The sequence below is a fragment of the Notechis scutatus genome, chromosome 2 (assembly GCF_049901735.1).
Source record: "Notechis scutatus isolate UNSWTSFEM ecotype Mainland chromosome 2, rNotScu1.2, whole genome shotgun sequence".
Lineage (NCBI taxonomy): Eukaryota > Metazoa > Chordata > Lepidosauria > Squamata > Elapidae > Notechis > Notechis scutatus.
The window spans coordinates 172,132,174-172,146,310 of record NC_142010.1 but is presented as its reverse complement, the minus strand read 5'-3'; the positions used below and the strand labels follow the sequence as shown (position 1 = coordinate 172,146,310).

The window sequence follows — 14,137 nt, the reverse complement described above, 5'->3', positions numbered from 1 at the left end:
GCACACCTAGGGTCACAGAATGCACCAGCCTTAGCAACACAGAACTAAATGCAACTACACAGAGACCATATCATTCTCATATAGTTACCTGAAGCTCCCACCAGGGTGGTTTTTTCCTTTGTGGCTTAAAAGCCTAGTCATACCTTCCTGCAAATGCCACCAATGGCCCCTACACCTTGGGAAGATTAACCATGCTTATGCCATTCTTACAGAGACGGCACAGGAGAGCCTTCCAAACCCTAGACTCAGACTGTGACTCCAAAGTCTCCCTTCTCACCAAAGCAGAATATGTCTCATTGGCAATATCCCTAGTGGGGGTACCTGGATTGGCAGTGCGAAATTCTAGAAATTTGAATAGCCTAGCATGTACCCTAGCAAAAGGCTTGAATTCGACCTCCCATGCCCTGGATGCCCTTAACAGAGAACTGAGGGAGGTCAGAGAAGCCACCCTGGAGAATAGGGCAGCAATAGACTTCCTCCTCTTGAAGCATAATTATGGCTGCGAAACATTCCACTGGATGTATTGCTTCAACCTAGATGAAACCTCAGGACTCGTAGCGAGGGACATCCACCACCTGAAAGAGCTAGCTCAAAATATTGGTCATGAGCAATCATTCCTAGACTTTTCATGGCTCTTCTCGTGGATACCAGATCTCCATTGGCTCAAAATCCTTATAACAACCATAGTCACTATTTGGTATTTGTGTCTTTGGAGCCCTCAGGTGTTGCCTCTGTCGATGCATACCACCCTGCCTTAGTTGCCTAAAGGCCTGTATCCCCTCTCAGAAGAGAAAATCGAAGGAGAGACAGGCGGCCATGATGATGATCCAGATTGATCACGAATACCAAGTATACCCAGACACTCAATCAGAGACGGCCCTCTAGGAAAAAAAAAATGAAGGATTGTGGAAAGGGAATTTCATGAAGGCAGTAGTGTCACAAAAAACAGGAAAAGCCCAAGGGGAACATCAGGTCAGCCAGAAAACAAACTTACATAGGAAAAGGAATCAAATCAAAAGTATTAAAGAATCCCTATAGACAAAAGCCTAAGTAATTAAGAACACTAGACAAATAGGAAAAGGAAACAAAAGATAATTTAGAAAACCCTTACAAACACAGGACATACCAAATAAGCAAAACAAACAAACAAAAGACACAAAATATAAATTACAAAAGGGACACACAGGAGATTGCCACAGAACAAATATGAAAAACTATCTAAGAGAGATTACAGAAAGCCAACAATACAATCTGGCCACCCCGCAGAGTTTGCCTTCTGCACCCCGCGGAGTTTGCCCTCCGATGGAAATAAAGACAAACTCAAACAGGATTTGAAATATTAGGCACAAATACAAACACTCACACAAAATCAACTTACAAAGGGAGAAAAGGGTATAAAAAACCAGGGACTTATCATAAGAAGCTAGCTATCCCAGGAACGCAGACTTCTTGCTGTTCTCTGCCTTCCTGAAAAGTAAAAAGATCCAGCTTTCAAGCAGTTGTCTGTATCCTTGCGCCGGAGCTCTCCCAGCGGGAAAACCGAATCCTTGAAAGAAATGCATTTTGACACCTTTCAACAATACTAATACAATGCATTTTGTATTTATGAGCCTTTTAAGACTCTCATATCAGCATGTCTGCAGACAAATCCTTCACATGCAAAGCTTCCTTTGCACATTAATCTGAACTCTCCTTAAATATTTTTAAAGCTAAAAGAGATATATCTTAAATAAGAAACTGCTATAATATAAACCATTGAGTCACATCTTTATTTCCAAGACTACGTCAGAGTCTCACTTGAGCCCTGCGGCATTCTTATATATAAAGTAAACATTATGAGTGGCTGGAATGCAGTGCTTAGTTAAAATGTTCCTGCCCAAAGACAATAGGGAAAAAATATGGCGAAAATGCAAGTATCAGACTTCAAGCACGGCAACAGACTTTGATTTTCTGAAATCTCCACCAACATTCATCAACAGCAGAATCTCTTTTTGGCAAGGCAAACCAACAGTATAATTAATATAAAATTAGTTACCATTTTATATATCCCCTCCAAACAGAATATGGTATACTTAATTTAAATAATCCTTTTCAAGGAAATACAGTAATTCTAAATACAGTAAATCGAAAGACATTTCTGAAAATTAGCATAGAGCAGGGTTCCCAAGCTGAAGTCTACTACCTCCCTTATGGTGGTGCAGAGTCCAGGTGAGGTGCAAAAAAACTTACTTACACATTTTTACAGCTTTTCTGAAGTTGAATTGCATTTATTGTTCATTTGTGTCCATGTTGGTGTTTGTATTTTTAGGGGAGCGGTGTACATTAAGATTACAGTAAAAGGAGGTGTGATGGTAAAACAAATAGGAACCTCTAGCATAAAGGTTGTATCACTGAAGGAACTGATGAGATGCCATATCTATTTCAGTGTGGAGAGCGGGCTCCCCTAAGTAACCAAATTGTCCAAACAAGGACAATATCATGAAAAAATATGATTTATATCTTTTATGAAAACTGGCAAACTAGACGCTCATCCAAATAACATTACTGCAAATTACCCATTATAAGTATAACAGGGAGCTAATATTTGAATATTCATGCAAATCTGATTATAAACCACCCTGAAATCAAATTTATCAACAAAAGATGATAGTGAAAAGGTAATAATCTTTAATGGTTACATACTTCAGGAACTGTATTATAATTGTGACCTATAAGATACACAATGAGCTACCTTTTTTCTTCATAAAAGAGGTAGGAACATTGGGCTACCCAGTAGGAGTAGGAATATCCACCGATGTACTCTCTTAGTTTACTTATTTGCTAAGAAGTGGGATTTCCTAGACGTCTGTTTGTAAATGTGTATGTCAGTGATTTCCTCATGTGATTTTTTGATGAACTTTGCTAGTTGTTTTCTGAGAAATACAAAGTAAGTATTGTGTAAAGAGAAATGGGATTGAAGGATTTGGGGCTGAGATCTATACCTCCACTTCCTCCCCTCATGTGAAACAATAGCTGACATCTGTTTTTTTTTTAATTAATTATTTGCTTTAAGTCAGAGATGGACATTTACTTTATGGGAACGAATCAGTATTTACAGTAATTCTTTTTTTAAAGTTAAAAAAGTATTACTATGTACTATTTTGGGGTGATGCTGTCGAAAGTAACATTGGGAAGTACATTTCTACACACAGGATCCTCTGACAGTAGCTTTATTATTTATTGTCATAAGCCATTTCAAATAAACAATATTTTTAGGACATAATATTTTAGAAATCTTTCTTAACAAGGAAATAAGACACTTTATCTCTTTTCAGTCTCGTAAATCATTTTTATTGTGTATTTATAAATTTTTTTGTTCAATCATTTCCTGAGCATCATATAAATAATGTAATATTCTGTGGTTTCATGGCTCTTTAAAGACTATTATTACAGTGACTGTGGTTGCTGGCACACATGTCCATTTCAACAGATGCCTTGAGCAAAGTGCCATCTGGGAGGGCCAGGAGTCCCTTAATTCTTTGTCTGACTGTTCTGCAGATGTAGCGGAGCGATTTTCTATCTGTTAAACACAAATCCACACCCAAACAGCCATTAAAGAAGCTAACCAGCTAATGCTACATCACTTCCGAACAGGGGTCCCCAAACTCTTAAGCTCATTCAACCCTTCATGAAACTTTAGAGTCTCTTCATCAACATTCAAATATTATATTTAATAAATAATTTATTAAATAATAATTTAACAAACAGTACTTACAAATAATAATTTAGAAAGTCTGGCTAGTGAATTTGGCAATGCCTGGAGACAGCAGAAGAGAAGAGAAAGAACTGGAGAAGATAACCAAATACAAAGACCTGCAAATAGAACTAGAACAACTGAAAAAAGAAAGCAAAGGTGGTAACAATACTAATAACTCATGGTTGCAAGTCCAAAACAACTAGAGCACAGCTTGAACACCCACCACAGAGGTGGTATTCAGCAGGTTCTGACCAGTTCTGGAGAACCAGTAGCGGAAATTTTGAGTAGTTCTGAGAACCAGCAAATACCACCTCTGACTGGCCCTGCCCCCATCTATTCTCTGCCTCCTGAGTCCCAGCTGATCGGCTGGGTCTTCTTTTGTTGCCCTGCACAGGAGAACGGAGCTGGAAAGCAGGTTAGTGGGGTGGGGAGGGAATGGGGATTTTACAGTATCCTTCCCCCAGGAGTGGGGAGGGAATGGAGATTTTACAGTATCCTTCCCCTGCCATGCCCACCAAGCCTCGCCCACAGAATCGGTAGTAAATTTTTTTGATCCCACCACTGATCCATCGGCATTGACAAATTCACCAAAAAGCAGCTTTACTCAGAACAGCTTATATCGTGCAATGTAAACATAAAACACCCATATCTGCCTATCCCAGGTCCTTGGGAAGGAGGATAGGTGGATAAAAATGCCAACTCGTCTGAACATCTGGCTGACTCTGTGATGATGGACTCTTGAGGCTGGTTACCATCTCACCTTGGGTAACACAAGATTCCCCCCTAGCCACCTTTTTCAGGATTAGAAAGACTGGAATGGAATTTTACAGAGGTGTCCCCCCACTAACTGATCTAATGATGTTTCATCATTTATCAACCACTAGCAGGGTACCCGTGCTTTGCTACGAAACTATGTGATCGGGGAGGAAAATAAGATGAAAAAACTGTGCCTCTGCCTACCAGCATCCATAAGTATTCATCTGGCTAGCATTCTGTCGGTGTGTGAGGGTTGAGGGCTGTTTGGAAACTGAAACAGTATTTGCTGTGTGAGTAAGGAGCCTGGGCATGGCTTATCTCGACTGTATTACAGCTGGTTGCTGCTGTGAAACTAAAACTGAACCTGAAACTCCTCTCCTCTGCTTGTGTTTTGCATTTGGAACAGATTTCTTTTCAGCTGGGGGAAGGGAGTAGAACTCCTTAGCATCAGAGCATGTTAATAATAATATATGAAATACTAATGCTCTGATGGTCATTTTGAAAAATCCTTTCTTAGTGAACACCTAGAAGCCAAGAGGAAAATACGTGCCAAATTTCAAATTTGTAGGCTTTACGGTTCTGGAGATTTCGTGATGATGCGTGAGGGGTATTTCGCTTTTATGTACATAGGTTTACTGACTCCTACTCTCTTTTGTCTCCCAGCCCTTTATTGACTCTTGGAGGTGGATATTCCCCATCACTGGGGAGCCCTGTGTGTCACTACCACCACCACCCACACATACACTTCATCCTACTCGGGGCTCGAACTGGTGGGACCCGGCGAAACAATCGCCGGAATTTTCTGCATTCGCCTTTAATCTTCTCCAGCGCCGCCGCCTCCAATCAGGCAAAACAGGAAGCCCTTTTCCTCCCCTCCCCCTCCCCCTCCCCCCTCCCCTTTACACAGCCAAGGCATTCCCTAGAGCGGCCCCGACCCAGCCCGCACGCCTTCTTCCTGAAAGGAGAACCAGCCCAGCCCGCCTTCTTCCTTCGCGTTTGAAGCTCGCTTGGAGCGCGAACGCGCCTCCCCCCTCCCGGCCTTTCCGCGGGAAGGCGAGCGAGCGGATTGGAGGAGGCTGGTCACGCGCCCTTCGTTTGGTGGCGTCATTCGTCTCTGCGGCGCGCTGGGGAGGGCGTGGCGAAAGGAGCTGATTTATTTATTTATTTAATTTATTGTCCCGGCCGGCCCGGGAGGGGAAGCTTCCCTGTCAGTTTCAGGCAGCTGCGCGTCGCTCACGGGCGGCGGGGGTGAGGGGTGTCTGCCGGCCTTGGGTGGCAACGTGCGCGCGAGGAGCAGCGATGCCTCCTCCTCCACCACCGCCATGAAGGAAGCCCGCGCGGGTCAGTGAATTGGCGGGGATTGTTGAGGAGCAGCTTGGAGATGAGGAGGTGGCGGAAGGAGAGGAAAAGACGGCAGGCGAGCATGCAAACGGGCAGGCGGGCAAAATGGAGATGCGGAGGGGAAAGGAAAAGAGCGGCGGGGGCGGGCCGGGTTGTGCTGCAGGTGCTCGCGGCTGACCTCGGGGCAAAGGCAGGGCGAGGAGAAGATAAGGGCGTTTCTGGTTAACCAATCCCAGACTCTGTTAATATATTACCCCCCTCAACAGGATTGCATCCCGCCTTTCGCTTTATTTTTATTTTTATTGCTTCTCTTGAGCGTGGAAAGACCTATGCATGTTTTATATAGGGTAAAAATGGGACGAACCGTCTTTGAAAAGCACGGCAGCGGGGTTAACAACGAGGCCCTCGAAACGTTGACTCAATGTCCCGCGGTAGGTTAATTTTGTAGAAGTCGGGACGCACCGTTGTATAGATGGGTATGCGCTCCTAAAATGGCACCCCCCCAAAATTTGCAGGGACCAAATCAAATGCATTTCTCTTCAGTTGCAACAGGCTTCATGCGTTAGCCCAAAATACGTGCGTACTGAATGTGCATAATGTGTATGAGGTCTCGGCCTTATAGTCGCCACCCGTTAATAAGCATTTAATAAGCATAAGCAAGCACAAGCATTTTAAATGCTTATGCACCCGTTAATAAGTTAATAAGCAGAAGCATTTTTGGAAAAAAAAATCTTTTTCCTGGTGTATAACTGGTAATTTGATATATATTTACCATGCTAAGTTTTGAATTGCTGAGGATTGTTTATTGTAGGCGTTTTCACTTTAGTTTGCACTATAGGGCCTATTATATGCAACAAATTGGATGAAGTGTGATGGCTATGAAAGAAATTGCACATTTGCATCCCAATAGAATATATTAGACCAACTCTAAATTTGCAAAAATATGCAAGATCTCAAAATGTGTTCAGGTTTTATGATGAATAGTAGGCTAAATAGAAGTGTAGTTCTAGCATGGAGTTTGAAATATTAGTATTTTTGTTTGGGGAAGGGAACTAATAGTTGTACAATGTAATACTTACAATTTTAAGCTGTGTGTAGTTTTACTATTTCAGGCACAAATCATATGTACTTCATCTTTACAATACTGAGATTATGTTACTGAATTACTTTATAGTATTGCAGTGACCGAGAATATTTTTGAAATTCCTGGAATACAAAGGTCTTTCTGAAAATATATTTGGCTTATATTTGAAATATAAAGCATGTAAAGTCAGGGGTGTCAAACTCGCAGCCCTTGGGCTGGAAGGGGAAAAATGTCATACGTCACGTGTCAATGCTGTGATGACATGTGTTTGACACCCCTGGTTTAAGTAACTCATAACAAAAATAGCAAATATCAGTATATATAACTATTTGCTTTAAATTTACATCAAGAAGAAGCATGTTGTCAAATGTATTGATGAAAACAAGATAGCAACTGTTTCTCTACTTGCTTCTAATGGATTTATACTTGAAAGGATATATAGTGGGAAGCCAATATAGTTATGATGGAATACAAGTAATAGGTGAAAACAGCAAGGAAAGACTAGCTAAATGTTAGATAATAAACATTTCACTACCAGCTTGATTACAGACTCTGGAAGGCCTTACATAAATAATGGTGTAATTTGAATGCTATTCAATTATGTAGCATCTAAAATCTGTTCAAATTGTAAAAATATGTGATTTGGGGATCTGTATCTTTAAAATCTTTATCTCATCATGCTCAAGAAGAAAGTTACAGGAAGTATTTTTCCTATCCAAATAAGGAAAATTTACCATAGTGGCTATAGAGAAACTGATAAGTTTTATAAATACAGATGGTGAATTGAGTAAATTAAGGCAAAAGGTAAAATATAAATTAAATATTATTTAAATAAACAAATCATGATGAGCACTAGACAGCATTAGAGCTAATTTTCTATGCCTTTGCTGCCATATTTTTGCAACCAAATAAAACAAAAACTATTGATTCCTTTTTAGGCAAAACAGTTTGAAGACCTGCTCCAGAATGCTACTTATACAGAGAAAACCTTGTTTTGTATCACATAGGAAAGGTAATTATCTCATTTTCACTGCAATGACTTCCTTATAATAAAATTTGCATCCCAATGTAGACTATTGTTATCACACTTTTATTAAGTTATCACTAATTTTTATTAAGTATAATTAAAGTAAAAAAATAATACAAACCACAAAAAAAGAAAGAAGTAATTTCCTCCCTCATGTGGACTAGTACAAACAATTTTGATAACTTATGTTTTCTTAAGCTATTATTATCACATCTTGGCAGGTGGTGTTGAGAAAGCAGCATGAATAAACTAATATACAGATTAGCTCTTAACGTGTCCCTGGTGCGGGGATTACAAATTTTAATATTGTCCTGTCCTTACATTTTAGTAAACGCTCCACTGTTCTTTATGTTTGTCACATGGATGCAGTCCATATTATGCTGAGAAGTGAGGTGTTGTGTTATCTGAATTTGGCTATATATTAGTAGTCCATTTTCCTCCCCCTATATTGATAATTTATCAATATGGTGATAAATTACCACTGTCTTTTCATACATCCCCAATGTAGTTAGAACAATGCTGTCTCACTAGAACAATTGTCTTTCATTGTTCATTTTTTATGTGTTTATAGTTGGTAGATTGTAATTGCTGGAAGCAGTATCTATCTTTTACATATGTTTGATTTCTATACTGCCTTAACAGGATAGAACAGTAAAATATTCTATATAGAATATGGAATGCCTTCTAAGGAAGTGCAAAATTGAGGAAAAGAGTTAATAGAATAGAGAGTGTTGTACTCCATCTGTACTTGTTTCTGGAACTTCAGCTCATTCCATTCTTCCTGTTAAGAGTAATATATGGAGCTAAAGGATGGAATTTATTCCTTTTCAAAATCCACCCTTGTATTTTTCTGGTTTCCAATTCTGAGTTCATTTGCAATAAAATATTCCCATTATCTTTTTATTTTTTTCCTAAATTAGCCTCTTCTAGTGCTAAACTGACATGGGATAAAACTTCTGTGTTTTATTTCCTTCTTGTATTGAAATTAGGAAATGAGAGAGGGAGACAGTTTCAGGGCAATTCCGTGCAAAATTTGAAAATGAAAACATGAAGAAATAGGTAACGCGTGGGTAAAAAGAAATGTAAGAGGAAGATTTAAAATGATTGCTAATGACCTGCTTTTGCTCAAACAGGAATGTAACTGGAAAGGCAGGTTTATAGGCAGATCAGTAGCAGACATACAACAAATGTTAATTACTTAATAGAAGCAACAAATGTTAATTACGTAGTAGAAAAAAATAAAGGTAATTCAACCATAAAAAAGCTGGAATGCTTTGCACTTCGGACTACTGCATAATCTAGTTTTCTTTGCCAGATATAAATACCTGGTTACCATGATGGTTTTATTTATTGATACTGCAGTTGGTAGAGCTATACAGATAACACATAGGAAGACAAAACAAACTTTGTCTGGCAATGGGGAAAAATGAATATAGGCTCCAGTTGAGCTCCTTAAAATGTCACCAGAAGAAGGCAATGGCAAACCACTTCTGAAAAACCTTGTCAAGAAAACTGCAGGAACTAGTTCAGGCAGTTTGCCAGGAGTCAACACTGACTCAGGGACACATAAAAAATAAGATAAAAATAAGGAATTAGGGTAGACAGGACAAAACAAGATAAAAAAATAAGTATTTGGCAAATTTAAATAAATACAGACTTAGTCACTAGCTATTGCTAAATCATATTTTAGTATAATGTATTTGAATAAAATCAGTTGACAAAAAAGGAAAACAAGTTTTAATAAGGCAAAACAAAAGCAAACTGAAGCACCGTAGGCTCTTATTTTTATTTTTGTTTCTTTTATTTGGCTTGCAGTTTTTTCATTCTTCATTAATTGGAAAAAAATAAGTTCTTTAGGCGGGTTAATTTTTTTAAGATGCTGGAAATCTCAACCGTGTCTCTGCATCTGTTATTTTATTTGAATCTAAGGGATAAGCTAGAAGGGGAAGACCTGTAGCTCTGTGGAAGTCAAAAGCTATTTTTATTTTTTATTGAAATTAATTTATTACTGAAGGGAACAGGGACCTGTTTGCTGGAATAAGGTATATTTTAAAATGCTGATATGCATTATATGTAAGATGCTGTCTAAATATTAATTCAGTTGAGAAGACACTGAACAAAGAAGAACATTGGGAAGGTGCGTAGTATCAATTGGCCGAGACCATGGAAATTAAATACTTTAAAATCTTTTATAATACAATCTATGAAAATATTTTCACAGTGTTTTATTTATTACAAGGAAAGCAGAAGTTGAAAACATCCTCTTAGTACTTTTGAAATAGGACATTCCCTGAAATTCAGCATAAAAAATAGAGACCTTTCAGAAAACTAATGAAGAGGCCAGTTAAACCTCTTCATGTGGTTATTTTTTTAATCTGAAATGAAAGCAAGTAGATTTGGGCTTTGTTCAGTCACCTTTACTTCTTGTAGGAGAAGAGAATACCTATATGAGAACACAACAAGCAGCATGGCGGATTCAGAAGACCTTTTGCTTAAGAAGGCAAAGGAAGATCAAACTGGTAATCGCATTGTAAAAGTGAACTCCGGTAAACATTACTTCTGTGGTTATTGTGCAGCCATTACAAACATTGCAGTAACTTTCCCCATCCAGAAAGTCCTCTTTCGTCAACAGCTGTATGGGGTACGAACCAGAGACGCAATATGTCAGCTACAGAAAGATGGAATCAGAAATTTGTACCGAGGTATCCTTCCTCCGCTGATGCAGAAGAGCACAACCTTGGCATTGATGTTTGGCCTATATGAAGATTTGTCTTCCGTGCTGCTCAGACACATAAGTGCACCTGAAATCTTTGCCCGGAGTTTAGCAGCTGTGCTTGCTGGGACCACAGAAGCTGTCTTGACCCCTTTTGAGCGTGTGCAGACACTTCTGCAGGACTACAAACATCATGACAAATTTACAAACACCTACCAAGCGTTCAGGGTTCTTCGAGAGCATGGGGCCAGGGAATATTATCGGGGCTTGGTGCCAATCCTACTTCGGAACGGTCCTAGCAACGCTCTCTTTTTTGGCCTGCGAGGGCCCATCAAGCAGTGCCTGCCAGAAGCAACAACTTACAGTACTCATCTGATCAATGATTTTATATGTGGAGGGGTATTGGGTGCTATGTTGGGGTTTATGTTTTTCCCTTTGAATGTTGTCAAAGCCCGCATGCAGTCACAGATTGGTGGGGAATTCCAGTCTTTTTCCACAGTCTTTATGAAGATTTGGGTGGAGCGTGACAGGAAACTGACACATCTCTTCCGAGGGGCCCATCTAAATTATCACCGGTCCCTGATTTCTTGGGGAATAATTAATGCAACTTATGAATTCTTGCTTAAATTACTATAATTGGTTATTAATTTTCTCTCTTCAGTTGAGCATCGGACAATCCTGAGCTGTCAGTTTCCAAGATATAATGAGAACACGCTCGCAAGTGTCTCTGACTCCATAACATTTGAGAAACTAAATTGCCAACAAATGGTGGTTTCAGTTGGTATGGATATCAAATATTTATGCAGTGCCTAACTAGTTCAAAATATAATTTTATTCAGTCTTGTTCTTAGCCTTCCAATCTATGGATGTGGCAGCTGTATGACTAAAACAATTAACTGAGAAGTTTCCTGAAATATAAAGCCAGCGGATTGATTCACTCAAAGCATAATAAACTAAATTTCATGCTGGCCTATGAAAATTTGCTCCAGGTCACATTCAGCTTTATTCAATCAACACTCCTGGTGATCCAAAGAATGCACTTCATAGAAAATAGCAGAGCAAAACAAAAACAAAAACCCTGATATTTAATTTGTTGTTTGACCATTTGTAACAAATGGTAGCATTTTTTTTGTAATAAGTGGACCTTGAGTTTCCATGAAGCTTCATGTCCCCCCTCTTGGTTTTTTTATGATGATGATTATGAATATTATTGTACTTTGAAAAGAGACTGCCAAATGTAGAGAAAAGTCTTGTTCTAGAACAGGTTCCAAGTAGTTTTGGAGCACTACTGATGCAAATGACATCTTGTCATCATTAGTATTAAATTTTAGAAATAGTAGGATGTATCTCTACTATTAAATAGTGGTTGCTGACTATAGATGAAAGAGTGAGAAAAGCACTGAAAAGCTTTAAAATATTCTCCATCTTGCACTGTCACTGAATTTTTCAATGTCAATTAGGTGTTTAAATTATTGATTTGGTGAAATATTCTAATCCAGGGTGGTGGTTTCTTTTACACACACACACACACACAGAGAGAGACATACACTTTCCAGGTTTAGAAAGTTCGGTACAAATTGGTAAACTTAACTAAAAGTAAACAGGATAAAATTCCAGGTATTATTTACTGGTACAGTACAACTGATTGAATGGGTTAGACACTACATCAGGGGTGTCAAACTCATATATCAGGGAATTTTTCCCCCCTTTGCTAAACCGATTGTGTGTGTGGCCAGTGTGTGATGCATCCGGCCCACAGGCCAGGAGTTTGACAGCCCTGCTCTACATCAATCTAAGGTCTAGTGAAGCAGAATTTTTGCATACCAAAATGAAATGTTTATTGCAATTTTTCACAGTATTTTACTCTGTTGAAAAAGAAATTGCAGAGCTATTTCACACACCACTCATGAGTTGTTTATACTGAGGATATATGAGTTTGCAAAAGACTAGCTTGCCCTTTGCTTTTCCTTTAATGCAGATGAGTCTTCATACAAAAAAATCTGGCATAAGAGATTCATCCATCCACTTTTAATAAGTGACAAAATTGCCTAAATCCCTGCTTTATACTGTATATAGCCTGTCTATTCTCAGTCTATGAACTCGTGTGACGGACCATGAATATATTAAAAAAGAAGGGACAAAAACATCTGCAAATATTACATAGGGCTTCTGTGAATTTTTAATCATGCCAATAAACATACATGTATACAAAATAGTAAGCAATGGGTGAGTTAGGAAGAGGAAATTCAGCCAAATTAATCATTTTGGCTGCATGATTTTGTGCAAATAGGTGGTAATATTTCCTATTTATGATTTATAGGAAAGCTCTCCCAAACTCTGTTGATTATTGTCCAAGTGTTAGAATTATTTTCTTAAAATTTAGATAACAGTAGGTTTGAGATGGTAGGGTTTTTACTTTATTTTGCATATTGTCCCTCCCTCTACAAGAGTGCCCCAAATCAAATATTAACTGATCTAGATTTCTTGATGCTCAAGTTGCTTAGCTTCACAGTTGGGTTGCCAAGCACAAAATGAAAGAATGCTTACTATTTTGAATGTTGTAATTATAGATATATATACATAAACAAAATGTCGGTTGAATGTTTAACTGGTAAAGTATAATTCTACCAGAAGGATATATATTTTTTGGTAATTTCCTTTGGTGGAATAAACACAAGTAAATTCAGTTTCCTGAAATGAATATTCTGTAATAGTGTTTTGTTTTCCCCTGACATAAAGACTAGGAATATTTATAGGCATGTCATAGTCATTCTCTGCCCACTCTGTATGGCTGGGGTCATGGGCCACTCTTCCCTCCCAACCCAACAGAACAATATCCTTCAGTGGAACTGCAAAGAACATGATGAGGTCATACTTAAAAAATAGTAGGGTTGTAAGAACAGTATTTTTTTTTAAAGAACTGGATCATTGGGGAAAGAAGGTTAACATCCCCACCCATGACTATTATGCTTTCAGTGGGGAGATGTGGTTGTATGAATGGTGATGTGTGTGTTGGCTGTGTATGTGTAGTATCAGTTCTATCCATTCATGCAACCATCCAAAACATTCTGTGGAGACTAGTGAACATCTATGAGGGAAAAATGCCTTCCTCTTCCCTAACAATAATCTTTAATACTTAATTAAATCAAAGGAAAATGAGTGTTGAGTACTGATATTTCCTTCTTGTTTCTTAAGTCTTATTTTGGATACATCTGCTCTCTTATGGATATCAAGTTGCATGTAAAGCTCAGGCAAGTTACTTTGTTAAAAAATGTTTCTCTTAGCAACACAAACATTAAGTTGCTCATTAAGATGAACTACAGAGACTAGCATGGCTTTAAACATTTGATTATATTCAGCATTATGTGGAATAGGTTACTTTGGTATTCATGGTTTTAAGTATTACCTGATGGTAAAGTTAAGCAGTAACATGAAAATGTTAGTTATAAGGTTACTGATTACCTTTTAAACAGCCAACTA

At 38.5% G+C, this 14,137-nt stretch overlaps 1 protein-coding gene across 5 annotated transcripts; it reads left to right on the top strand.

Annotated features, from left to right (window-relative positions):
- The first annotated feature begins 5,670 nt into the window (after positions 1–5,670).
- On the top strand, positions 5,671–13,816 carry SLC25A51 (solute carrier family 25 member 51). 5 transcript variants are annotated; one of them, XM_087957402.1, is made up of 3 exons: positions 5,671–5,833; positions 7,856–7,929; positions 10,356–13,816. In XM_087957402.1, exons 2-3 carry the CDS (start codon positions 7,884–7,886, stop codon positions 11,291–11,293), a joined length of 984 nt encoding a protein of 327 aa, XP_087813528.1. In that variant the 5' UTR covers positions 5,671–5,833; positions 7,856–7,883; the 3' UTR covers positions 11,294–13,816. The 5 variants fall into 5 exon arrangements, with proteins under 5 accessions (XP_087813528.1, XP_026528743.1, XP_087813531.1 ...); XM_026672958.2 differs by having other exon boundaries at positions 5,704–5,833; positions 10,375–13,816; XM_087957405.1 differs by having other exon boundaries at positions 5,745–5,917.
- Positions 13,817–14,137: the final 321 nt, after the last annotated feature.

Excerpts from the sequence above, each read along its gene's own strand:
- SLC25A51 (XM_087957405.1), top strand. The coding sequence starts at position 5,874 with ATGAGGAGGTGGCGGAAGGAGAGGAAAAGACGGCAGGCGAGCAT. Across the intron at positions 5,918-7,855 it reads AAAAGACGGCAGGCGAGCAT|GCAAAACAGTTTGAAGACCT; the intron begins GCAAACGGGCAG and ends ATTCCTTTTTAG. Across the intron at positions 7,930-10,355 it reads TTTTGTATCACATAGGAAAG|TCACCTTTACTTCTTGTAGG; the intron begins GTAATTATCTCA and ends GGCTTTGTTCAG.